Below are 27,478 nucleotides of genomic sequence, written 5' to 3'. Positions count from 1 at the left end.
CCATGTCTGGGAATTTTACAGATAATTATATTCCTTGATTCCCGAAATAATTATAATTTTTTCCCTAATTTCCCGAAATAATTATAATTTTTTCCCTAATTTCCCGAAATGAGTATAATTTTTTTCCCTGATTTCCTGAAATAATTATAATTTTTTCCCTGATTTCTTGAAATAATTATAATTTTTTCCCTGATTTCCCGAAATAATTATAATTTTTCCCTGATTTTTCGAAATAATTATAATTTTTCCCTGATCTCCTGAAATAATTATAATTTTTCCCTGATTTCCCGAAATAATTATAATTTTTCCCTGATCTCCTGAAATAATTATAATTTTTCCCTGATTTTCCGAAATAATTATAATTTTTCCCTGATTTTCCGAAATAATTATAATTTTTCCCTGATTTGTCCAAATAATTATAATTTTTTTCCCTGATTTGTCCAAATAATTATAATTTTTTTCCCTGATTTCCCGAAATAATTACAATTTTTCCCTGAGTTCTCAGTTTTCCAAACCTTGCCTGTTTTCTATGGTCGTATTTACCCTATTTCTTGCACCCAAGACTATATAAATTGACCCATGACCCCATGCTTTGAAACTGCATGACACAAGACAAAACTGACTGACCTTCCTGACTTGGTGATAATCATCTCAGTTCCCAATTCGTGAAACTTCTCCCAAAGATCCTTATTTTCCAGCATGCAATCTGATCTTTGTAGTAGAAGGCTGTTGCATCGTGGTTTCAATCCGGCTGCGTACGGATTATGGGATGATTTTCCCCCGCTTGATTTTCCTTTGGATCCTTGCTTGCTCGAAGCCGAAGCCGGTTTCTCCGATGATTTTGTTTTAGCAGAGCCGGCTCTTCCGCCGTTGCCTTCCGCGTTACCTCCACCGGCGTTAGCCGATTCGTCGACGGAAGCCGGCCGGCTCGACGACGTTTCTTCGCCGTCCGAAGCCGCTGAGGGATCTCCCGGATTCGGGCTACTTTCTCCCGCCACGCTTTCTTCGGGAGATCCCCTTTCTAAATTTCCTTCGGCTGAGGACGAAGGGGAGACGCGGCCAATGTCAACGATTTCAACGTCGTCTGACGATTCCATAGAGTCGTCTGACGCGTAACCTAAGATAATAATTAAATCAGAGATTAAAATTAATGCTAAGGAATTTTTATTTAATTCTAAAAGTAATGATTTGACACTGAAATTGACCTAATATATTGGCCGTTTTTGAAATACTTTGTATGGGGGTGTTCTTTGGGCTATTTTGAGTCAAAAATGTTCTTTGACAATTTGCCCTAGGGGCCATGGTTTTCAAGTTACGATTAAAAATGTAAATAATACGTAATTACTGAGGGTGAATCTCAAATATCTAGATTGCTGTAATTACACGGGGATTAATTAATTTAATTTAAATGTGTTTTATAATCCAGTGCAGTTTTAGAAAGGGTAAATATTTCCGTAGGAAACCGGTTTTTTCCCATGTTAAACATGCCCCTTCCAAGCTTGGTAATTGGCTTCTAATATTTTAGAAGGCTTAGTTTTTGGAATCTTACTACAATATTATCGGACAATTAAATTTAAAAATATCTATAAAAATTACCCCGGAACTAATTTGCATATTTAATCGTATCTACAGGGATATAAATTTCAGTTTTTATGTCAAATGCCTGTGTATTCAAATTCATCATATAACATTTTTTCCTTACGATGCAATGCGATATTGTGAAACCTAAAAACAAACCAGATGTACTAAGTCTAAAACCGCGCGAGTCATAATTGTTTGTACTGTAAACCATTGATATTTACGTATCTTTGACCTTCAAGTCAATTGATTCCGTGATGAGCAGAATTTTACTTGAAAATCTTGATAAGACACCAAGTATTTCCCCAAACCTCTATCTTTTTATAAAAATTTTGTTGGCAACTAAAACATTTTCTTCTTCCTAGCTAATAAATTTTAAATCAAAATTTCAAGTTTGCCATTTAAAAAATTTCGGCTCAGATTGGTACTGACGTTAAACGCGAGATCTACCTGATTTAAATACCGTAGACTAGACACTTTATATCAGTAAAAATTCAAGTTTGAAATTTGTTTTATTATAGGGGTCTAGCTGATTATAAAATTCCCCTCTTGGTTTAAATGAACGGAGAGTTGAGGATAAGTTATACGAATTTTCCTCCCAAAGGTCAATGGGGGTCAAATGATAAATAATTCTACCCTCCTTCCATTAGAAAAACCTAGATATCTTCAAACCCGTACAGGTAAAACACCCCTTTTATTTCTTTAAAATTTAACATTCTTAATTTTAAAGATAGTTTCAAGTTCTAGACATTCAACATTCTAGACATTTCAAAACATTAAATTTCTCGTTAAAACTTCTCATAAGAGAAGTAAATAACGCCCAATAAAATTTCCTCGGGAGTCAAATACTACTAGAGTTCATCCCTCACAACTGTTTATTAACAAGTTATTAACCCTAATTTTAAAACGATGAAAGATTTAACAACATACCTTGATTAGCTTTAAAATGTTTGGCATCGTCCCTCGGCGGTGTATTTTGACCGGGATGCACCAGTGTATGGTTATGTTCAGTCGCGGAATTGTTTGTCGGTACGGCGGGTTTTGACATAATTGCCGCGATTGAAAAATCAGTTGCCCTATTAATCTGTCCGGGTGCCCTTGTTATTTGATGATGGTGATTATGATTTCTCGTCATGTTGGGCAAGATGGTCGTTGCAACACCAACAGTCCCGTTACCGGAAATGGGACTCTCCGGGGACCTTCCGCTCATTCCAACCTCTTGCATGTGTTCCCCGGACAACGAAATCAACATTGGCGAACGTAATTCGGCGCGCATCGGGTCTCGTTGACTTTCGTTGAGCAGTTCCAAACGACCCGGTAGTTGAAGAATGTTTGTCCGCTTGTTACCAAGTGCAAAAACGCTAGATAAATAATAATGGGAGGACAAAACCCCTCTTTTTTTTAACGAGGCTTAACCTCCAACTACCTAACCATGTACCGACTTCCAAAACACTGCACCATGGAAGATGGGTCCTCCGTCTACCGTAGCTAAGCCTAAAATTTGTTTCTACAAGTACAGCGGGCGGGGGTACAACGCGTACTCTGGCGAACAGGCGTCTACGACGATTTAGTTTCGGAGAACGCGTCGTCCGGCTACTTCAATACTCTACCTCGTATCGATTCCGAACGCGCAATAGGTGGCAGCACGAAGCTACGTCGTTTTCAACCCAAGGTTTTTCCTTTCCACGACAAAGGGGGTTGAAAAATTTACTATAGAACGCGGACCAGTTTTGCCTCGCGTTCTTCCCCTTCGTAAGCCTCAATTACTCTTTAGAATATTAGGGACCAGTCTCCCATCGGTTCGGGTTGGTTGGAGATCCTCGTAGTTAAGTAAGTTAAGTCTGGGAATGGTCCGCCAGGCTACCAGGGCGGAGTTTTGAGGACGTTATTTTCCGGAGGGCGAGCGCTCTCTTTTGCTTTGGGATATGTTCTGGAGTACTACTCACCATCCAGGAGCGAGCGGCAGCCAGCTAGACTGGGAGTTGGCGTGACTATAAATAAGCTTTAGGGTTAGGGTTAGGCTTAGTGGCAATGTAGTCTAGATGGATTTGTACCAGTAACCTACCATATATATAACCTAAAATGGGGGTTGGAAGAATCCATAACTAGAAACGCTCGCGACACACACAACTGACTGAGCTAGAGGAATAAATTTTTCGGGGATCGATATGTATGTTGTTGTGCCTTCCTAGATGTTTCGCGCCACTTCCACTTTTACCGTCGCACATGGGCAATGAGTGCTTGTCTTTAGAAGCCTTTAGAGGTGTGACGTACAACCCCCCCCCCCAGTTAGTTTTATTGACCCTCAAGCTTCGTCTTTGGTCCTTGGACTACGGAAATGTCCTAGACTCGCGTGCATGCATATACCGTCCAAAAGTGTGGGCAGATTAACGACCCCGTTGATATCGTTAGGAGATTTTATGTAAAAATTTCAAATGGGACTTTTATTGAATAGTGGTTGTCCGCGCAACCTGCACCAGCACCTCTCTTTTTATTTGTTGATATTTTTAGAAGGCAAATAGAGTGAGAGATAGACCCGAAGTTAAACACGATAAATTTTAAAACTATTGCCATATACTTCCTCAAATATGAAAACCAGTATTCTTCAAGTTTAATATAATTATATTTTAAATTACTCCAATAATTAGAGTAAATGTATATTTTTTTCGTTAATAACGCGCTGAATCAGGGGGAAAATTGAAATAATTTATTAGTTGAAACACGCAACCCTGAACACGTAATTTAACAAATATGCAAATTAAAATCCATTAACTGAACGGCGGCGGAAAGATCCAAGAACACAAAAAGGTATAAAGAAATATTTCACTCATCGTCAACATCGTATACTCGCATTCAAGCGTAAAAACCAAGAGCACGCGAGCGCGATGTTCGACCCCCCTCCCAGGTACATTAATATATACACCCCAAATTTTTAAAAGAAAGAATTAGTTCCCATCGTACATCATTGAAAAAATGCCACTCGAACGCGGCCGGCGGAAGACACAATGTTCTTAAGCCTAAATCATTTAATAATAGTTTCAAGGTAATCGAACGATACGTATACGTTAAGTTTAAGAGAATGCTTGCTATAAAACATCGTGTAGGGTCCCCCTCCTAAAAACCCTTGAGGTGCTTGCTCTTGCTGTCAGACGGTCGTAACTTGAAAGTGAAAATTAGGATATTATTTTCTTTAATAGAATATCGTCTGCCTTGTTGGTCCAACACTTATTGACCAAAATGGTCATTGAAAATCATTGTAAATAGGGAAAATCACAGGCCATTTTTAAGGAAAATTGCAGGAAATAGTTACGGAAACTCCCGGGTAATGTTTGAGGAAAATTGCAGGACATAGTTAGGGAAAATCCCGGGTAGTGTTTAAGGAAAATCCCGGGTAGTGTTTAAGGAAAATCCCGGGTAGTGTTTAAGGAAAGCCTGGGAAATAGTTAGGGAAAATCCCATGGAAATATTAGGGGAAATCGTTAGGGAAAATCCCATGGAAATATTAGGGGAAATCGTTAGTGAAAATCCCATGGAAATATTAGGGGAAATCGTTAGGGAAAATCCCAGGGAAATATTTGGGGAAATTCCGTGGAAATAGTTAGGGAAAATCACTAGAAGTCGAGGACTTGAATCTGAACATTTTGTGCCATCTTTCACTAATGAATTGGCCAAACTTCAACTGCCAGCATGCATTTAAACTTGAAGTTATCAACTTCGGGTACTGTTTTCAATGGTCGTACTTAGAACAAAGGCCTACACGAATCAGCTTAAGGCCTGAAATGTCATGAGAAGTGAGAGAGAGGGGGGAGGGGGATAGGGGGATAGGGGAGGAGAGATTTGATATTAACGAGAAAATAGCGATGCCGGCGTTTACGTGAGTAGGAAAATGAATTGTCGGCTACCTTTGAGCGCACGCTTGACTTCCTTCTTTTATTAGTTTCATGAGACTCTCGGAAGGAAACCGCGTACAGTTAACACGCTCAATAAGGAAAGCTCCTTCCCCCCCCCCAACCCATAACCCCCTCCCAGCTTTCTTCAATCCATAAAGGGATAGTAGCATTTCATTTTAAAGTCGATAGAAGCTAGATTTTCAGTTTCTCGAGATTCAAGACTGTGATTGGAAAGCGAGCATCTAATTCTAAACTCGTGTTCAAGTGCTTGCTTTATCAAAATCTTAAGAAGTTTCAAGCTTATTGAAAGCCCTTACATAAATAAATTTCTAGAGTACTATCCCTTTAAACTCTCACACGTGCAGCTAGCTCAATCCGTAATCTCGTGACGGTATTATTTCCGTCTGGTTTTCCCAACCATTTCGATTCAAACCTCGAGCGATTTCGTAGGCAACTTCCACTTTTAATTCTATTTATATATTAATGAAAGTTACTCACGAACCCGCGCGTGATTCGTAATGAAAACGTCTATTGAAATTCCCAATATTTGTTTTTCTTCAAAGAGCCAATTTGTAAGTCGTACGATATTACCATAGTCTTTACGTTATGACGAATGTCTCGCGCGTCAAAATGTATTCGCATTCAAGAAACGTACCTAGATTCTTTTTATTTTAAATGACAAAATTGCACGTATTTCGAATTGTCTATAGAACGTATCAAGCTGTCCGTATCTGTTTAGTGATTGTTGTATAATGTTAATTGCAGCCTTTTAAAGACGACTTCTTTATTACGTGACAGTTAAGTTGAATTGGATTGATAGGAGGGGGGTTGGCATGTTTTTTTGGCGAAACAAATTGGTCTGTTTGTAATTCCGATTATTAATTGAAAAATTTGCATATTTTTACGAATGCGTAGGTCATGGTTCAATGGTCGCGTATAACACGTATGTTTATAAAATCCGAGTTTTAATTTTATAAATGAGTCGTATGATATTTTGATGTTTATAAAAATGGATCGAGTTTAACTCTAATTTAAATTTAAATTAATTAAGACAATTAAGCGTTTTGATTTTAAAATGTGTCGTATGATATTTTGATGTTTGTGAAAATGGTTCGAAATTAATTAACTGTAATTCAAAGTAGTTACGACAATTAAGTGTTTATTTTTAATTGCAATTAAAAGGATAACAATAAGGCTGATTGATGTGTATTTCGCAGACTATAGTAACTTGCATTATTTTGAAGAAAAAAATAAGGCATCGAAATTAACTAACATAACGTAGTCTAGATTAACCTAACCTAACCTAATCTAACATATTACTGTTGGATGGTGGTTTGAAATGGCCCTGAATTTAATTTTTAATTATATAGGCGTGGAATAATTTTAAAATATTAAATAAATGAAGTGTCAATTTTTGAGTGTGCATGCGGTTGTGGTGGGAAGGAATCATGGTGATGCTAATCTGCATATAAAATACCTTGCAAATTTCGACCTTTTTAAGAACTGACATCCGCTAATTGTCTCTTCTTAAGATACTTTGTTTCCAGCTGGTGTTTAGGAAAATCTTGAAGTAGCACGCTGTACAAAATTTTCATTGTTGGTTGTTAATGTACTAATAGTAATACTTTCTCATAGCATGCGACAACTATCGACTTCTCGTTACGACTGCTTTAGCAAATCGTTACTCGAATACTAAAACAAGCAACAACTCAAGGTTGTCAGACCGAAACCTTCCTGCCCATAACCCCTCGGTTGCTGCAGTTGTTTCAGTGTTTTCTCTTTATGTACTTAGTTATAAAATATATCGAAAGGTACTTTTTCGCGATAAGAGAACCGCTGTTGAATTTTAATTAGGGCTTTACCTTCTATATATATTGTTTCTTTATGTTTTAATAATATAATATACGATATACATTTCGAACATTTCATTTATAGTAAATATATAAATACGGTGTCGGACACTTCTCTAGTAAATTTCGTGGAAATATGATATAATTCAAGTTTTCTTTAGAATAGTTTACATAAAGTTGTTTTTATCCTCAAACAATGGTAAACCGCTCTTCGTGTTGAATATTTTTCTAGAAATATCGCTTTATTTCTAATTATTTATTGAAGTATCCGACACCTTTATATAAATATCGTGCGAACTTGTTCTATAGGATCTTTCTCGTGTCACGATATTGTCCCACGCGCTAAGGCAGAAGGGACAAGGTTACTTGACTATAAGGTTAGGGAGAAACGAGGGTGGCCTTATTTTCCGTAGTAATGTCAAGTAATATTAATTCATTTTTGAAAATAAATAAATGAATTTCCAGATATTAATTAGATAACGGAGGCTTTAATATTACGTTTCGTGTTCGTCTCTCAAGGGATCCCAAAGTTTATTTTGTGGTATAGTTTTCACACCGTAAACAAACATACTTTTAGGTTTGTTAGTATAGCGTTAACAAACGGCATAAAACTGTCATGATCTCTATAAGTATTGTTCCAAATGATATTAGCAATTATTCTCTGTGAAGGGGTTGCTTCTGATGGTTTTCTCTTATTTTACAGACTAGGAGGATTCATACCATTTACACAATTAGGCCAGGCTTCCTTGTGGCAGCTTATCCTGAAGCTTGAACTCCTTGTGTAAATTGTATAAATACTCCTAGTCCGAAAACTATGCATTGGCACTATCAAAAGACGGAACAGGCCCCAGGATGGTGATGGTACGTCTGTCGATAACTCACGAAACTTTAGATATAGGTAAGCTAGCACGCCCGCTTTTAAAGCCCACTACCGTGCCCCCCTGGTTTTCTAAACTTATATTTAAGTATACATAGAGAGAGAGCCCTGTACTATCGCTGAACCATTTGAGGGAAATCTTTTGTGGTGTTTGGAGGGTCGTCGTGGCGCCCTCTATGGGTTTTCCCCTGGATTCCCTGGCCAGCGATTGTGGGGCGCATCGGGGCCAACCGTATAAGGCGCGTTAATTAAAGGTCATTGTTATCGGTGACAGGGGCGCCAGCGTGATCCTCACGCCAAGAACCAACCCTGGCGGCAGACTATTCTATTGTCGAGATTATGGTAAGGAAAAAAATGGCGGGGAAACCCACGTGGTGACCCTCCCCGGATAAAGTTTACCTTTTCAAAAAATTTCAATACCAGAGTATGTATGTATGCCCCTTAACCGTTTCGTTGATACCATACCAGTTTTTTTCTTCTTCTCTCTATTGAAAAGTGGCGCTTTTGAATGGACCATGTTTGCATTGGGTTGGTTTGAGTGTAAGAATGTTTTAAGTAACATTTCGGTTTATTTTGAGTTATAATAGGCGCGATTGAAGGTGAGATAATGGGGTTTTAGAGTAATTGCGCTCTTCTGGGCTCTGAAGTGACTGGTATTTGTGTAGAGATTTTTACCAGCTTTGAAATGTGATAAATTACATCAAAATAGCTTAATATTTAAGAAACTTATTTATTTCAATTTTGAACTAACTTTTGTGGTAGTTTTAGAGTTAAGATTCTACCTGTTGTTTTTTAGAAAAACAAATATATTTGTTAAAACTGAACCCTGACTGATCTGATAGTATGAACATAATTGCTGCAAACGAGCTGATAATGTCTCGATTTTTTTCTTGTTCGTTTGAACCCATGATCTTACTTATAATCGACATAATTCCGAGTTACTACGTTCTAACACTCATCCGTAACGGTGCACTCTGGCCCTATCACTTCTATCAATGCCTATACTCTGTATATTTTTGCGAAAGGTACCGCTAAGTAAGGAAAAATTTGTTGAAATAGCGCTTCGGACGCGCTGCCAATGAATAGTGGAACGAATTGGGCTTTTGAAAAAGGTACACATAGTCCCCAAATGGTGGTAAAGGGGGGCGTTTGGCGACGAATAGGGTGGTGGTGGTGGTACGGTGGTGGTGCTGAGGTGTCTGTACATAAAAGATTATACACCTTTTCCCTTTTGAAAGAAAAACTATTGATATATGGTTGGCAGGAAGCTCTGGAGGCTTTTTTTCCTTTTTGGTACTTCCATTGTTCAAACCGGTATTTTAAAACCATTTTAACTTCAACAGCAAAATCTGAGATGCGAAAGCACACCACTCTCCTTTTTCTTTTAAATTCAACACAGAACAAACATTTCTGTGGTATCTTAGAGATAAAACCTTTGAGATAAAAATGCTTTTAATCGTAATCATGACTTAAATTCATCAACAGAAACATTTTACCTTAATTACAAAAGGGTTACCTGAAAATTAGGCTTAATATTATACGCTGAACTTGACCCTGGTTCAATTAGCACGCACGCGCTGAACATAATCTTTTTTTTTTTAATTAAAATTCACGCGAATCTTTAAGCCTAATTTTAAATACGTAAATTATTTGTATTTAATTTAAAAATGTATTTAATTACTTTCCGTCTGATGAAATGATAGATGTGGCGGCGCTAGATATGACGTCATGAAGTTGTATTTAAATCTAGGGAGAGAACTTTATGGGCAACTTGTTTAATATAGCTTCTTTTATACTTGGTCAATTTGTAAAGTAGTCATTCATTACGAGGCTGTCAGCGGTATAAAATCGTTTATTAAATTTAATCTCGCCCTCGCTCGCTGCATGCTAGCGCGCCTCCTCCGTTACTACGTTCGGTTAAACTAAACCGGATGCTTTTCTTGATCTCTTTTAAACGGGGCCGGCCCGGCGTCTTGCGCCTAGGGTTAATAGTTTTCTCTATACAACATTTACACCCCCCCTTCCCCTACCAAGCATCCCTCAAGAGCGCATCATCTTTTCTCATACATATTCTCTTCTTCTTTTAGTCTAATAACGCCTCAACCTCAAACGTCCGTCTTCCACTTGACAGCTACGTCTATACAGAGTAAATCAAGGGGTCGGACAGTCTTATATAAAATCCTTAGCTAGAAATATACGAAATAACAACGTATAAACACTCAAAATTGTTAATATTATCCATCCTCTTGGTTAAGCTTTATTCCCGCCATTTCCCTGGAGATATACATAGAATTTTTTTTCTAACACTTAGCGCGCTGACGAAATTTTCGTGATGAAGTGCTTTTGGCCCATTTTTTTTTATTTTTTCATTATTATTGTTTTTCTTTTCGTCTGGTTAAGATTTTGGTTCTAACTTAAGTAGCTCTAGGAACGTTTTTGAAAGACGTGAGAAATAACCTAATTATATTTTGAAAGGCAAAAAAAACTGTGACGGATTAGTGTAGGTTTGACACTTCATCATGAATAAGTTATAGCTTTCTTAAAACCCGTAAATTGATTTTTTAAGTATTTATTTATTAACGCCTACAATTAAAAAGGGGGTATTTACACTTTTTGAAAATTATCCCTCCAAATAAGTTGACTACGATTTAAGATAAATTATAATATTCATAATAATAAGAAAGACATCAGTTGTCAAATTTAAAATAATTATATCTTATTACCATACTGACTCTGACATTTATTTGTTTTATTAAATAATAATGTATATAATTATGTTTATTTAATATTTATAATAATATTAATTAAAGATTTTATATTTATTTTGTTGAATGGTTCGCCAACTTTGTGAAAAGGAAGTTTTTATATATTATACCTTATCGTTTTTCTGAAATCTATCTACTAACAAGACATCCGTTCGTGATAAAGAGTTTAAATATTAAAATTTAGTGGGTGGTGCCCTAAGTGACGTTAGAACAAGGCATAAATTAATAATAGTCCGTGGTCATTATTTGACCAACGTATCTTTTAAACACACAACGCGAATCCTGTAAAGTTAAATTGCAGTCTTCTGTTCTGGTCTCTGTCATTAAAGCGATGTTATTACTTTAGTATAAACAAGAAAAAATCCTTTCGACTTTTAGGATTTTTTGACAGGACTAATGGGGTCCTAGGAGGATGAATAGTTGCTTATCATTTTTTTTACTTTGAGGATTTACTGCTTGCTCCTTTGGAGAGGAGGTGCTGGTCGCAGTTGGGATGAAGATATGGGTTTTAGCTTTGACTGTTGGTACATTTTCCTCGTTGAAAATTGGCTTTAACTGCGTGGGGTTGTTGGGAAGACCTCTAATCTGAAGTCCTGGATGGCAGTTGCTCATTTTCGCTTTTAATGGGCCAGGGCTTTTTAGATTATGCAACTTCTTAAAAGCCGGCAACTATATGGGCAAAGCTTTCACTGTATCTCCGAGCTCCGTTCATACCATAGTTGCAAATGTAGATCATCGAAAATTGTGGTTTTTATTTATTTATGTGTCGAGCATCGTGTGTAGGTCTCTTTGCGCCTTTGTTTAATATTAACAAATTCACCATTAGGCTAGTGTTTGAACTTTGAACCCCTGGTACTGTCCCATCCATGGCGCCAGCGGTTGGTTACCATTTAACTTAAAATCAAGGATGATTAAGCATAGAGTGGAAATACGACGCAACTCCTGCATCCTAGATATGCTAATCCGAACAGAGATCATCTTTTTTGAAAAATACGTTGTTAATGTTAGATGCTTATAAGTGTATTTTCTTTTTCTTTTTAAATTGACGTATTCTATAAGTTTTACAGTATATATGGTCCATTAGAGGCTTTCGTTGTTTAGGCCTACACACGTATATACCGCCACTATGCATTTTTCCAAAGAGCAATAAGAAGGGGAGGGGTCGTCTTGGATGTATGGATAGGTGGTAGGTGATGGGGTGGGAAAAAATAAAAACTTAGTACGTAGCCGTTGACAGCTGCCTGTCAGGAAGGGACTCCGGCGCCATAGTCCAACTTCCAAACAACAATTTTTATCTCTTTGTCTTATAAAGAAAAGCTTTTTAGAAATTCGGTATGGGAGCCCGGGTTCTAAAAACCTCCTAAATAGTTTGTAGGGTTCTTTTGAGTCGAGCAAAAAGTGCCGCGATAGTGCAGTGGGCATTGGGGGGAGGGGGAAAGCGCGGACATCGTTGGCTTCAGGTTCCCAACTTCGTGGGAGGCTACCGAAATTAGGGTACCATTTCGTACCAGGAACAGTTTGCTGTAGTGTAAGAGGTTCAGTAGTGTCCATGTCTTGAAGTAGAAGTAATTTCTTGGTTAGGTTTGCACGACACAACTGTTTTTTTTAGCGCCAAACAGTTGCAAAAAAAATGGCCGCGGAATTTCACGGCAAGGATCTCTGGATCCTACTTCAAGGCCAAATAAAATTCAGTTTGACTTGTTACTTCAAAACATGGACTTCGGAGAGTTGCCCATTGAACGGTTGATTTAAAGATACCCCTACTGGCACAACTGCAAACAGTTTTTGGGACGGACTCGGTAAGATAAGAGGAATTAACCGGGTACCATGGTCTCGATTTCCGTGCAGATTGGGGCTAGCTGGGGGCATCGCTTTAAAAAGCGCTAAAGATAAGGTTTTTACACCGATAAAGAGGCGCGGTACGCGGGCGCCAACGGGACACGGACTACCATGACACGAGGCGCGTCATACACGCGACATCTCGGAGTCCGCGGTTATCAAGATCGTTCAAGACATGGATGGTGCCAGGTATACGGGGTAAATAAGATAATTCTCTCACCAATCTGTCCAATTGTACTTTCTTAGATAAAACCGGCAAGTAAAAGTTTTTAGGCCTACAGCTAGGCGCCCAAAATCTTAAGTTTAGAGGGCGCCATTTTTATCTGTTTTGTTACTCATGTGGGGGGGTTCACAAGGTTGAGCGAAAGATTTAGACTTAGCCATTAATTGTTGCAAAAAGGAACAATTTCATTTATTTTTCGTTTATCATCTAGCACAAGGTAATAAGCCATTTTTATCTGTTTTGTTACTCATGTGGGGGGGGGGTTCACAAGGTTGAGCGAAAGATTTAGACTTAGCCATTAATTGTTGCAAAAAGGAACAATTTCATTTATTTTTCGTTTATCATCTAGCACAAGGTAATAATACAAATCCAAGAGTCCAATAACTTCTTTTCCTAAATAGGGACTTAACAATTGCCCCCCCCCCCTGTCGCCATTCAACCCTTTTTTTTTTTTGACCCCTTATTGATATCTTTTCTAGCATGAGTGGAAGCTAGAGTAAGGTTGCGTGATGTAGTACAGCCCGAAATATGCTGCGAGAAAGACTTGAGGTGTTCAAATTCGGCTTAATGTACATTTGTTAAGACGACCTACTGAGGCAATATAACGCGTAATACCTTCATCCCAAATTTATTTATTATATCCTTGGAGTTCTATTATTACCTTGTGTGTCTAGTCAATAATCTGAACCATAGCTCGCCACCATCAAGTTCGATCTGGAATTCCATTTCGAGGTTCGAAACGTGTACCGTAGTATTTGTACAAGACTTAAATTGTCGAGCCTGACACTGTGAAAAGCGTGCCAATTGCTATAAAATTTCCGATAGTCAGCAAGCCCATTGAAATCAAAAATGGCAACCATCAGCAGAAACTTTTTGTACGCCTATTCCAAATACACAGAAACAAAACCGTTTGAAGGGGCGTGAAACAGACGCGATAATCCGAGGGGTCGGACGTATATGAAAAAGTGTACGGGATTTCAAAATCCAATTTGATTTCATCGGATTTCGTTTGATTTCATCGGATTTCGTTTGATTTCACCGGATTTCGTTTGATTTCATCGGATTTCGTTTGATTTCGGAATCTAAAAAAATCAACTGATTTCGTTAGATTTTGTTATTTTTTTCTAGTGATTTCGTCTGATTTTGAGATTATTCCATTGATTTCGTCGGATTTTGATTTTATTTCCTTGATTTCATCGGATTTTGATTTTATTTCCTTGATTTCATCGGATTTTGATTTTATTTCCTTGATTTCATCGGATTTTGATATTTCCCCCGTGATTTCGTCGGATTTTGATATTTCCCCCGTGATTTCGTCGGATTTTTAGATTTTCCCCGTGAATATGACTACCATTCTGGTCATGTTTTTTTAAACTTAGATTCAATAATTTTATTTAATGAAATAGCACCTCGGTAGGTCAACGGTCTTTTTAAAACTGAGCATATTTCCTTTAATACGGTGTTAATTAAAATTAAAAAGGAGGTAAATTACAAGAAAAACCACTTTATTTATTTATACACATTTTTAAATCAGGTACAATAATTATCACTTCCTTTTTAGTAAGTCATCAATATCTTTAAAAATATTTTCTGACAAAAACATCTTCATATCTTTGTATGTAAAGCTATTTTCAGGAACTGTACAAAAATATGTTGATAAACTGCAATAACCATGACTAAATCTATCACATTGTTTTAGTTCTAAGCTCGATTCACCCACCGATTCATACCAATTGCACAGGACTCCAATTCTATTGGCATCTTTAATATTGACATAGTTTCCAGAATAACTTCTATTCGTGGAGGTTTTACCATTCTGATAAGAAAATTGTAGTATTCGACCAATTAAATATTTCTTTTCATACCGAAAAGCACATAAGTCACCGACATTAACGGCATCTGCTTTGTATGGTTTCGTATTAGTCGTTTTCGAGAAATGTCTTGAACTTTGACTAGAGTTATCTCTTACGCGAAGTAAGCGGTCATTTGACAAGGTTTCATGAGAATTCAATAGCCATAGTGCGGTGGTTTTTCTTATGAAAAGAGTTTCGCCTGTGTTAGTAAAAGCGGTAAATGGAGAGTTGCATTTGATACTTTTTGCCAAGGTTCGGCTATTTTTTGCGCCAACGCTCGCCACCATGTCGTACACAGGAAGACCACTGCTTCTTAAATCGGTTTGACGCTTTACAAACCTTACTCCGTTTCTGTTGCACGAAGAGTGAATTGTTTCCATATCTTCTGCTAAGCCACCATATTCCTCAGAAACTACTTCGTAATCCAGGTTCGACGTAGTCGAGGGTACCACATCACAAATTGCATCGTTATTTTCGTCTTCATCTTCTTCGAAGTCTTCTAGCGCAGGTTCAATCTTTGGTTTGCGCACCTTCACTAAAACGCTCTTTAACAGTTCCGCGTCTGAAACTCCAACAACATCTGTCATTCCTAACATTGAAATTGTTTCTTTTGCTTCCAATCTAGCTTTTTCAATGGCTATTTTAATTTCAAAAGCGGTGGGTATTGTTAAACTCAAGGTCACTCTTTGATTAACAAAACGATGGCCATCTTTCTTTTGGTTTGGAAATTTTAAGAAATCTTCACAAGCTATCTGGGCTTGGACATCAAGGCGATGAATACGATTAAGAAGTTCGAGCATTGAAAAATTTGTTACAGTAGAAAAGACTGTAGACATACTTCTTAAGGATCTAAATAATTTCTCACATGCCTGTGACCCTGTTAAATGAGGGTATAAGAAGTCTCGACAGCTATCATCGCTTAAACATTGAGCAACGAGACTGTGGGCGTTTAACTCTATGCCAGAAAAACAGTTTTGAGTTACAAAGTTATCTTTCAAGCTATAGAATTCTGATTTTTCTATCCATAACCTCCAAAACCGTAAGACAAAAACAGCCCACCAAACTTCTTCAATTCTCTCAATCAATGTTTTTTGTTTGTTCAGAAAAGATGTTGTTACCGCTCTCATTATCTTTAAGTACACAACTGTAGCTTTGCTGTTGGGAATTTTCTCAGTTAAGAGTCGCTCGATATTAAAAGATGAAAGTCGCTCAACAGCAGCGAAATTCTGCTTATCCTTGGGGTTTAGGTCCGACTCCTTTAAGCCGTGCTCCGCCTTAGAACAAGTTGACAACAACATTTTTAGATGCGAGATGGAAACAACTTCATTACCCATTGGAAGGACCACTGAATCTTTAAGAATTCTGGATCTTAGTTTCGTTCCTTCGTGAACATGGTCTTGATAGTAGAATGGTGGCTTTAAAGAGATGTTTGAAATCCAAGTCCATTCTTCTGGTATGTTTGGATTACGTGGCACGTGTAAATCAAATAGAGAGGATTCATTAACCATGGCTTTAAGAAGCTTCGGGTCACCATCGCTTGAAAAAGATGCAACGGTAATCCCAACTTTTGCACATTCGGAAATTATGGTCTTCCATCTTGTTATTATGTCTGTACTCGAAAATTTATTGTCAGTCCCAAAAACGCTTAAGCATAATGGAGGAGTGTTGGGGTGCAGTGGCTGTACCACGTAAACGTATGCTACGTTTGCCTTAGCTTCCTTTTCAAAATATTCTACAACTGTTTCGTAAGAAGAAAATTCCATGGACTGCATATTCGGAAAACCATTCTTATTCAATGGTCTAACAAATCCGACACAAGTATTACTTGCTTGGTCGTAATCGATTCTACTAAGAATACGAGTTCCATCCTCAGCAACTGACACAAATTTGTGTGGTACTTTATAACGTTTAAGGTGCTCCAATACTTGAACTATGCGAATTTCTCCTTCTTTGATTGGATTTCTTTCCTCTGAGAGATATCGTCGGACTTGTCGTAAGGATGGTAAAGCTGATGGTAAATTTTGAACAACAAAAGAATACGCCAAAGACCCAGCAAATATAAAAAGTGCCGTGCTAAATTTTTTCACGCTTTCTGAATGTCTCTTAGTTCTTGAATGACAGTTGTTCCATAAGTGTTTTAGAAATCCTCCAATATTTGTATTTGTTGCTGGATTTGCTTGTGAAATGCTTGATTCAGGGTTACTCAACTTCAAACTTAAATCTTTAAAAATACCCTCATTTTCTCTAGCAATGTTCTCTATTTGATTTAAAGTGGGGAAGAAATCATCAAGCTTAGTTTGTGAAGAATCATTAGCAGCCGCCAAAAACATGCGTTTCTTTCGCTCATTTCTTGAAAAATTAAAAGTTTTTCTTTTTAAGTTTGTGGAAGACATGCTAGACGACCCTCCCTTCTCAGCTACTTCCCTGGAAGGGAGGTCTAATGAAAATCCGCTTCACGATTTTCAGGGCCATCTTTGGTCTTGTTTCCGCTTGAATCTTGAGAAATGTTTATTCCAACAACTTCTTGATCATGGGGGCTTCTGGAAATTTGCTCTTCGGTAAATCGTAAGGTAGTTTGAACAAGCGGCAATTTAGGCTTAGGCTTTTCAAAACATTTTTTCATGTGCCTATAAAAATTTGAGGCGCTATATCCTAATCCAGAAGATGTTCTGTTCAAGACACTCATCTTCCCACAAACTAAACAGTTTATTCGGTAAACACCGTTAGACTGTGAACTTCCAGACAAAATCTCGTAGTTGGTGCCTTCTTTGGAATTAGAGAATTTTGCACATGTCGAATTTTTCTTGTATTTTTCAATTTGTTGTCGTAGACCACTTATAATTAAGTTATCAGCGGTCTCTGTTGTGGCATCTTCAAAAACTTCACTTCTCTCATTTATTGGTGAATTATTCAACGCTTCTTTGCTTGAAATGTCATTGTTGGTTGATTCGATGTTTCGCGTGTCATTGTTCTTTGTCAGGTCAATTTCGGTGATGGGCTTGGAAAAGGTAAAAGTCCGTGCTGGTGTACCTTTGGTGTACCTTTTAGGAGCAGCTTTCTGGTCTGAGAAATTCTTCAGTGTCATTGTCGTTTTGGGCATTTCGACTAATGTTTTAGCGTAAGCTTCGAGCTTATGATAATGTCCAGGAAGAAATCGAAACTTACTTCTGCTTTTGAAAAATACTCCAAACATTGACTTAGCGTCTTCTTCGTCAAATATCTCATTATTATCCCTGATGTATTGTTCTAATTTCTGAATGTTTTCCGGTTCTTCAAGTTTCTTGATAGATTCAAAAGAATCATAACCAGTATTAATTAAACAAGCAAACACTTGCGGCGGAAGTTCTTCCTTCATTTTGAGCACAAATAGTTCACTTGCAGTTTTTTTACACTGTTCATTTTCATTGTTTGCCATAATGAAATAAATTCAGTAAACACGTAGTTATTAAACAATAGTTTTTTCGTAAATTTAAGTAAAATGTGCGAAATCCTCGGTCAAATCGCAATTACCCTTTCTCGCGAGAAACTGTAAAGCTTTTACTACAACACTGGCACGAGCACGTTTCGACTAGTTGTGATTGTGAGGCGTTGGCATTTTCCCGCGTAAATATGGTCACCAGATGTAGCTATAGCCGTAACTCAAGCTATGGCGCGATTTTTTAAACGTGGCAAAACGGATAAGCTTCAAAACGGGTCTGTTTATTTCATTTTACCTCCGATTTTCTTTGGATTTCTTTATTGATTTCGTGATTTCGTTACTGATTTCGTGATTTCGTTTCTGATTTTGTGATTTCGTTACTGATTTCGTGATTTCGTTGCTGATTTTGTGATTTCGTTGCTGATTTTGTGATTTCGTTGCTGATTTTGTGATTTCTTTACTGATTTTGTGATTTCAATACTGATTTTGTGATTTCAATACTGATTTTGTGATTTCAGTCCTGATTTCTGATTTTGCTTTTGATTTCGGATTTCAAAAGTTGGATTTCACGGGTAGCGTACGGGATTTCATGAATGACCGACCCCTCGCGATAATCGCTTCAGACAGCGCACTCTTATTTTCCCAAGTTCCATCGTATCAAATTTCGATTATAAATACCTAATATACCTGAGAGATTTTTTGTTTTACGGCGAAAACGTCTTATCTTTCATGGGAATTACATAAAACTTACGATGTTTTGTCTTAATAAGACACAGGGTTAAAGCTAGAAGGCGCTCGAGAATTTATCACGCGTGACTTCGACTACCAATGAAAGGTTTTTTTATTTTTATTTGGAGTTTTGACTGAACCTTGTACGAGTTCGATTCGGGAAACGAAATATTTCACGGGATAAGGGATAAAATTGTGACGTTGAAAAGCAAGGTGTGACTGATGTCCATAATTGGTTAACCGCCCATGCCCAATTACGCGTAGCATCTACCGTATGACATCTATGTTATGGTTAAGAATCCTAACTTCCTTCAGCCCATGAAATTCCTTGAAAATTCCATCTAAAGAACTAAGTTATCAATGTCAGTCTCATGCATGGTTATGTCAGTTTTGAAAGGTTACTTGAAGGGTACAAGGTCAATAGGTCATCCGGAAACCGTGGGACACTAGGTTGATGTGGAACCTTTTGAATTTTTTAGCTACATCGTATATACGATGGGCTATTTTTAATTTAGGTTTAGGATGAGTCTTTTTTGCACACGTATTTCTATAATAACCTTGAATAATCGCAAGGTACAACAAAAATAGGTGGAACTTCTTTAATTAACTTTAATTAAAAGTCTTTAACATTTTGTCACGCTGTTACGGAAAGCAATTACCACCCTGATAATTTTCCCCAAAAACCATTTTCTTTCGCTGTTACGTAAAACTTAAAAACAAAATATAAAAGAATATAATTTCAAACCGTTTTTCTCAAACTTTTTTGTCTCTCCCCTAAATGACCATAACATAGCGGGTTTCAAAAAAACCTTTCCCGCCCAATTTTTTTGTCTATGAATTGAATAGTTTTACTTGGAATGACTTGTCTTCTTTTTTGGTTCGGTTTTTCCCCTGTAGGGCGCGCCATAACGTTTTTAACTCCCGTTTTTCCACGTGATATTTTTAACCTCGTTTTTTTAGCAAATCACTCAAAATTGTAAAAGAAAAGCATATTTTTCGAAAAAAAAAGAAATTTACTTTTGAATGGGTATTGAATTGATATGGTTTGTTCTGGTAGCGTTATTGTTATGTTGTCCTAGTAGTTGTTAAGACTAATTTCAAAATATTTTTAACCCATTGCCAAGGCTTAGGTGTAAATTTTGCTAAGCCTATTTTTAAAATATTTTTCACCGAATGATCGAGTCAACAACTAAAATGCGAAATGACGAAGGCTTAAAAACTTAAATGCGAAATGACGAAGGCTTAAAAACTTAAATGTGAAATGACGAAGGCTTAAAAACTAAAATGCGAAATGACGAAGGCTTAAAAACTAAAATGCGAAATGACGAAGGCTTAAAAACTTAAATGCGAAATGACCAAGGCTTAACAAATGAAATGCGAAATTACCAAGGTCCAACAAGTGCAATACGAAATGAAAAAGGCTTAACAATTGAAATGCGAAACTTGTTTTGGTTAATCCGAGCTACGTCTTCATCAACATATTGGCCTATTCCATTTTGCGCATTTTTTGACACGTTAATGTGGCCATTTACATAGTTTTAGCAACTAATAGGAGCGGGAATAAATAGTTGCCTTGTCCGCGAGTGAGGGCACGTTTTGCGTTTTAAGCCTCGCGCGTGTGGTCCTACGGTGGTCTCCCCTTATTACATGGGCGTACTACCAAGTAGAAGTCTTCTATCCCCGCATGACTATAATGTTGGGTGTGCTCGGTAACTTAAAATGTACCCGTCACGAGGGTGTATGCAAGAAAAAAAAGGTACCATACACACTGAAGGTGAGAACAATGAAGGCTAAAAGCTTTTTTTTTTTGGCGCTCGTAAAAAACGCGTAATTTTAACATTTTTTCCACCTCTTTGGGAAGAAATTTTGTCCTCGCTGAAAACTCTGTGTACCTTCTATTACCCGCCCTTTGACTACCGTTTTTCGCCAGTATAACACCCATGAATATGGTATCTATGGCTGTCCCATTCCCTTCTAGGCCTAGTCAACGTCTCCAATCGCAAATCCATCGCGATATTCATGGAAACCATAATTATAATTCATCCTCTTTTTTTGAACGTCTTGTGAGGCTTTGAGGTTTTGCTTTTAAACACGTCGAAGTGCGTAGGCTTTTGTAGAGCGAACGTGATGTAATTTTCAATTAAATTATTCAAAACTCTCCGTGCTAGCACTCCCACTGTCTTAGTGAACATTTTTAAGTGTTTTTCTTTTTTCCTTATAACCCTAACTCGCCCTTTTATCTATTAAACCACGATTTAAACAAAGAGCGCGTTGTGGTCCACTTTAAAGTACTCGCCTATAATGTCAAACACGTGATTGTTACGTACACTTCTTGAAATTTATACATATTTAAATCTATTTGCATTTAGAAGTTGTAGTACTATAAAAATGCTCTCTCTTTTTTTTTGTTTGCAGAAATTAATTTGTCTCAAATCCTATACCAACACCACGAACTGCGTGTTTCCTTTGTTTTCAAGCTACCACGTGTCTTCTCGTAAAATCCTACCAAGCGACCAAGTGTCTTGCAATGAAATCCTACAACCAATCGACCACGTGTCTTGCCGTAAAATCCTACTACCAAGAGTCCACGTGTCTTTGACCTATACTATGGTAAGTACTTCTTTTAACCCTAGCGCGAATTGACCTGACCCCGCCAATCTTTTATGGTTTTGGTATTTGCCCGCGCTGTTTACTTGCCACCCTAGTTGGCGACAAGTAGTCGCCGGTATTGTCCTCCGGATGACAGATTATTTTAAAAAAGCATCCCAAAGTAGTAGGCGAACCTCTTTTGGGGAAGGGTTGATGACATTACTGACAATGTCAGACAACTCCCCAAAGAAAAGAAAAACCCAAGTCTTTTTGGCACATCATGCCATTTTTAATCCTCAAAAACTTAAAATGGTTGGGAAGTGTTGAAAATTTTTTCCCTAAAATGTTGTGAAAAGAATAAGTTTTTCAATGCGGTGGTTTTGTTCGTGGCCCGTGGGTAGTCAGCCCTTTGGCGCCAGTCGTGTCTTCAAACGTCCAAATCAGGACAATATAGCACTATGCCTTGTTATCCTGATGGTATCGTTACCAGAAGGTCGTGTTTCGAAGTAAGGTATTGTAAACAAGGCCTATCACACTTTCTTCAAGTTTGTCTCGCCTGTGCTTATGCGATAGATATATGGTTATGATATTAAGGAAGTTTCAATATCAAAACGCCCACGTTTGCAAAGTAAGAGAAAACGGTATTTACTTCTGTTTTACATCTTTTAAACTAAACCTGACCGTAACCTCAAATAATATTTGGTGTCGAGCGATGTAACGAAATGAAACCGTTGATAATCTCTTAGAACTGGGTTTTTAAATGAAAACTATTACATATTGGTATCACCCGATTTCACGGTCCAATCTATATCTTACGTCGCTCCCTAGGAGGTCGGGTGTATTCGTCCACCGGCTTATGTCTGTTCCGGGGTACAAAATATGGACGCGACCGGGACATAAGCTCGGCCGGGGTGGAGAACTTGGAATTACACAGTATGGAAGCCACTATCCCATAATCCCACGCGTCATAAAGATAGGGTGCGCGAGAAACCTTGGGGGGAAAAGAGAATTGAAACCATTTTTTTGACAGATTACTTCAGTTTTGCGCTGCGGTGCCATGAGGGAGTGATTCGGGAATTGGTGTAATGTCAGTTATTAGAGTATCTTGGTGGTTATAGCCAATGGGTGATTATAAAGGGTGCCATTACTTTTTTACACGGGGCGTTTTGGGTGCCCATATTTTCGCTTGAATATGACTTGAAAAACAAAATAATTAAATTATGACAAAGTGTTAGAAGTATGGCCTCTTCATGGGAAGGCCCATATTTTTGCTGCAGTTATAAATGCTTTATACTGGTTTTAAACACTCAGAAAGTGGGGAGGGCTACGTGGTCAAGTGTAGAATTAACTTGCAGCGGCATTCAGAGTTAATGCCACCATGCACCAGTGTGTGATTTGAAGTTCAAAGGTACAATGAAATGTTATTTGTTTTTTAGAGAGAGACGTATAGCCAGAATAACCTTCAATAGAGCGGGCAAATGCGCATTGCTCTGTATGATTTTAGTTTTAAGACGACGATTTTATTGTACCTTTAAAAATGAATAGGATAGGGAGGTTCATAAAATAAATAATTTCAAGAAAATGAAATTTATGACGAACTTTTCAAAGGTTACAACAAATCTTTCTTCGCTTTGCATCGCTAGCTTCTTTTTCTCTTTCTCCCAAAACGCCATGATTTTTTTGACACCAGGGAGGTTTTTAAAAATACTATCCTTGGCGAAATTAATCGAGCTATTCGTTTACATTGGACCGTGCAGTAGAAGAAATCTTTTATAGATAGGGGTGGAACCTGTAAATTTTTGAGGATGGTTTCGGTGTACTTTTTCTACATTTTCCTCGGCTAACGATCATCGTAGGGGGTAATATATCGCGATATATCGTTGGTAGAGAAAAAAATATCACGCGATGGGTGATATTTCACCGCATTTCTCGCGATATACCTTCATCGATTTCTCGCTGATTTCGAACGTTTATTTTTATAGTAGGGGGCTCTATTAATATATTTTAAAGGTATTTGACGGAATGGGATATTATTTAGTTTGTGGACATTGCATTGCACGTTGAACATGAATTTGGGGATTTATATGCTCGTGAATTTTCGGATCTAATGATCTGGAATGAATTTTTCATTTACTTACTATTTATTTAACTTGACCTTTATCTCTACTTTTTATAATTTAAAGGGAAAGTGTTATATATATATATCAAACAATATTGTACCTTTGAAGATTTTGAAGAAATATATTACCCCACTTCTGAAAGAGTGTGCAAGTGGTGAACTCGGGTCAAAATTTTAAATTAAACAAACAAAATAGATGTTGTCAGAGTAAACTCGCTTAATAACAAGATGGATGTTGTGATAGGTGTACACAAACACACGCTCAAACATGATGTTCAACACCTTTTTGAAGAAAACGAATTGTTATCTTTTGTCCAAATACACCAAGAGGTTTTTTATACCTGAATATTTTTTCACTCGGTCATTCAAAAAATATTTTCTCTGTATAACAAAGGTATGCATGCCCACAGGTATTTTTTTTTCTTTCTTTCTTGTTTTTATTGAGATTGGGTTGGGACTTGCGCGGCTTTTGGTAGGCCTATACTTCGTGGTGGGTCCCTTTTACTACCATCTTCTTCTGTGTTGACTTCTCAAGAAAGTTAGAATATTTCGCTTCAGGACCCCTTTTCCTGAAGGATATCCTCTATCCCTTGTCCATCAGTTTTTTCCCCTTCCCAGAATGAAATTCAAACAGTGCCGAAATGAAACCCATGTTCGTATTGACCCCATTAATAAAGATGAAGGTCTCGAAATGATTTAATTTGTGTTGTAAATTGCGGTTAAGTTGACTTTACTTTTATTCAATGCGTGTTCGCGAATGTGTTGATATTTTTGTTCGTGTTATTCGTAGGAATGTTTGAGAAGTACGAGATTGTACGTTGATTTTACAATGTTTTTCTTCTTTCTCTCTATTAACACACTTATCACGGATAGTTTTACACATTTCGTGATTGGGGTATAACATACACCCTCTCCTTAAGGTTTAAATCCAGTCTGAGAATGCAACGAAAACATATCCAGAGTTACCGTAAATTGTTCTTAATTTTAGTTCAAACTGCGCTTGAATTTTAAAAGAGTATCGAATAGTTTGCTTGATCGGTCATTCTTACCCTCTTCACCCTCAATGGGGTGTCCTCTCTTGTTAAAAACTATTTGCCACGATACTCATGTACAATATGTACACATGAATCTCTAAAATTATCACACGAGTAGGCGTCAAGTTGCTTACTTCGATGTTACCATAAGTTCATAAGATATGTTCCATAAGTTTGTTTACAAACTGGAGCTTGTCATGAAATGAGTGAGGTAGGTCATGGATTCGAGGTAAAGCGACGCCTGGTGAGGCGTTGTCAAAGGCCTAGTACAGACTAAATAGAATGAAAAATTAACAACGAGTGTAGCCAATCAATTCTCGCTTGTCGTTCTCGAACAAGCTCTCAGAACGTCTCTAGCATTACGAAGTATAGGTAGTGTCATACTTATGGAACATATCTTATAAAGATAAACGCAAATCTTCAACCAATATTCCTGTTAGAATTTATAAAATTTTCTATAATACAATATTGAATATAAAAACGTTATAAGGTCTTTTCTTCAATCCCGGATATGCGTATGTATGAGCTCTAGGCCTTTGTGTGATTTTTTCCACAACATGCACACACACACACACTAGGCGGTCGAATGGTCGAACACGAAGTGTCACGTTGCCGACATAATACCCTCTAGTGTTAAACCCACAGACACGCATCAGAAATGTATAAAAAAGTAAGCGGCTCTTGTTGTAGGTAGGTTTGAGAAAACAGTTTTTCGATTCTCGTTATCGTGTAGATAGATCGTCTTTTGCTCAGTGCATCTTTTTTACGCACGATTGACTTGAATGAAGAAGAAAATGCCGGGATTCAATCTTTTTGAATCAGCGGAAAAACGAGTCGAGAAAAAGATCCTTGTAAAAAGATGATGTTCCGGAACCTCACGCTGCCTTCTTGAAACATGGGAATTAAGGGTGAATTTAACCACCGTAAAAAGAGTCTGGGATATCCTTGAAAAGGATTAAATGAGGTTTATTAAAAATAGTTTCAATTAGGCTTAGTGGAGACGCGGTATTTTTAATTAGGTTTAAGTGATTTAATAATTATGCTTAAAGAAAAGGTGACTGGGATAATGAAATAAAAATGATTTAGGGTTAGGAAATGTGTTGTGGATGGTGAATTTCATGAATTAGGGTTAGGCATTGTGTTGTGGATGGTGAATTTCATGAATTAGGGTTAGGAATTGTGTTGGGGATAATGAATTTCATGAATTAGGGTTAAAAACTGTGTTGGAACAATTAATTTCACTTTTTAATTAAGTTTAAGTTATTTAACAGTTATGATTAAAGAAAAAGTGATTGGGACAATGAATTGAAAGATTTAGGGTTGGGAAACGTGTTGGGGATTATGAATTTTATGAATCAGGGTTAGGAATTGTGTTGTGGATAATGAATTTCATGAATTAGGGTTATATATTGTGTTGGGGAAAACGAATTTTAAGAATTGGGCTTAGTAGATGTGTTTGCGACGACACGAATTAGGCTTAGCAACCATGATCATTAAAATCCCAAATATTTTCCCAACATTGTTAGTAGATAGAAAAAGACAGTTTTGCCGGTGAGATGGTACTGTTGGTACAGTTGGTACTGTTGGTACAGTTGGTACTGTCGGTACCGTTGGCGCCGTTGCCGCTGTTGGCGCCTGACACCAAGATGGCGTCCTCACGCCAGATTTTTCGGCGGGCAAACCAGGGGAAAGCTTGACACCATGTTGACTTTGTGAATGGCGTGGAAATTTTCAATTTCGGCGGGAAAACCAAGGGAAAGCTTGACACCATGTTGACTTTGTGAATGGCGTGGAAATTTTCAATTTCGGCGGGAAAACCAGGGGAAAGCTTGACACCATGTTGACTTTGTAAATGGCGTGGAAATTTTCAGGGATAATTCCATGACGTGGCTGGGGAAATTAAAAAATCAGGCGTCATAGAATGAAATGAAATGAAATGAAATAATTATTTATTGTCTATATAAAAAACTACAAAGAGACATTAATATAATAAAATCCGCTTATTTATTTAATTTTTTTTGTACATTTTTTTTTAATTAAAAACCGGATTGCTCTCGCACTCTTTTTGTAGGAGCCATGTAGCCAACCTCGCGGCTTTCACCAGGGTGCAGTTGTTTTCATCCCTGTGGAAGGTACATGCTCTGGGGGTCTCGCAGTCCTCGATGGTGGTCAGTTTCGGACACCCGTACTCCTCGGCGTTGGTAACGTCCACTCCCAAGACCCCGGATAAAACCGAAGCTTTCTCCATCCCCTTCGTTACGAAGGATGATGCCCGCAGACGAATATAATCGCCAACCTCTGTTAACGTCTCGTAGGGATAATCCCCCTCCTCGAAGTTAAGATCGCAAATGTTGTGAGACAACCAGCGGACCTCTCTTTTATCCTTCATGGATAGTTCCGAGAATGGACATGGTGACTGAAAAATCCAGACTTCGTAGGCGCCCGTTTCCCCTATGAACATCGTCAGCTCCTTAACGATCCATTTTCCTTTAACCCTGAAGAAATTCGCCTCCAGGACCGCCGTTGTCGCTGTTGTCCTGGAATAATACCGGTTCTTAATCTATGATTATCCGGGGTGTTGGCCTTAAGGTCTACAAAGAGGGGGATAACCGCGTGGCTCTTTCATCGCCCGCCTAATAACTATTATTACCTGGTGAAATTTACTTTCCGATATTTACAATCGTCGACTGGACACGAGGTGTTTTAAACATAAC

At 37.7% G+C, this 27,478-nt stretch overlaps 3 protein-coding genes across 3 annotated transcripts in view; 1 reads left to right on the top strand and 2 right to left on the bottom strand.

Moving 5' to 3' along the window:
* The window catches only part of LOC149690609 (uncharacterized), a 32,003-nt gene extending 28,190 nt beyond the window's left edge, over positions 1–3,813 (bottom strand). The window contains exons 1-2 of the mRNA XM_089870168.1: positions 2,509–3,813; positions 628–1,117 (exon numbers count right to left, since the gene is read on the bottom strand). Coding sequence (XP_089726294.1) covers positions 628–1,117; positions 2,509–2,854 — 836 coding nt within the window. The 5' untranslated portion in view covers positions 2,855–3,813. The remainder of the gene's footprint in view (positions 1–627; positions 1,118–2,508) is intronic.
* The window catches only part of Gmd (GDP-mannose 4,6 dehydratase), a 202,612-nt gene that overhangs the window by 134,333 nt on the left and 40,801 nt on the right, over positions 1–27,478 (top strand). Inside the window, exon 6 of the mRNA XM_089870176.1 lies at positions 21,438–21,632. The gene's annotated coding sequence lies outside the window, so the exon portion shown is untranslated. The remainder of the gene's footprint in view (positions 1–21,437; positions 21,633–27,478) is intronic.
* Positions 17,313–18,895, bottom strand: LOC149690608 (uncharacterized). The gene is made up of 2 exons (XM_089870153.1): positions 18,041–18,895; positions 17,313–17,938 (listed from the first exon to the last, which is right to left on the bottom strand). Exons 1-2 carry the CDS (start codon positions 18,288–18,290, stop codon positions 17,313–17,315), a joined length of 876 nt encoding a protein of 291 aa, XP_089726279.1. The 5' UTR covers positions 18,291–18,895.

The sequence above is a fragment of the Phalangium opilio genome, unplaced genomic scaffold, assembly GCF_054372755.1.
Source record: "Phalangium opilio isolate 3A_F unplaced genomic scaffold, DU_Popi_V2 ptg000031l_1, whole genome shotgun sequence".
NCBI classification, from domain to species: domain Eukaryota; kingdom Metazoa; phylum Arthropoda; class Arachnida; order Opiliones; family Phalangiidae; genus Phalangium; species Phalangium opilio.
Note: the sequence above shows the minus strand (reverse complement) of the source record. Positions and strands in the feature narration are given on the sequence as shown.

Excerpts from the sequence above, each read along its gene's own strand:
- LOC149690608 (XM_089870153.1), bottom strand. The coding sequence starts at position 18,290 with ATGGCAAACAATGAAAATGAACAGTGTAAAAAAACTGCAAGTGAACTA. Across the intron at positions 17,939-18,040 it reads AGTATTTTTCAAAAGCAGAA|ACCAGAAAGCTGCTCCTAAA; the intron begins GTAAGTTTCGAT and ends AGAATTTCTCAG.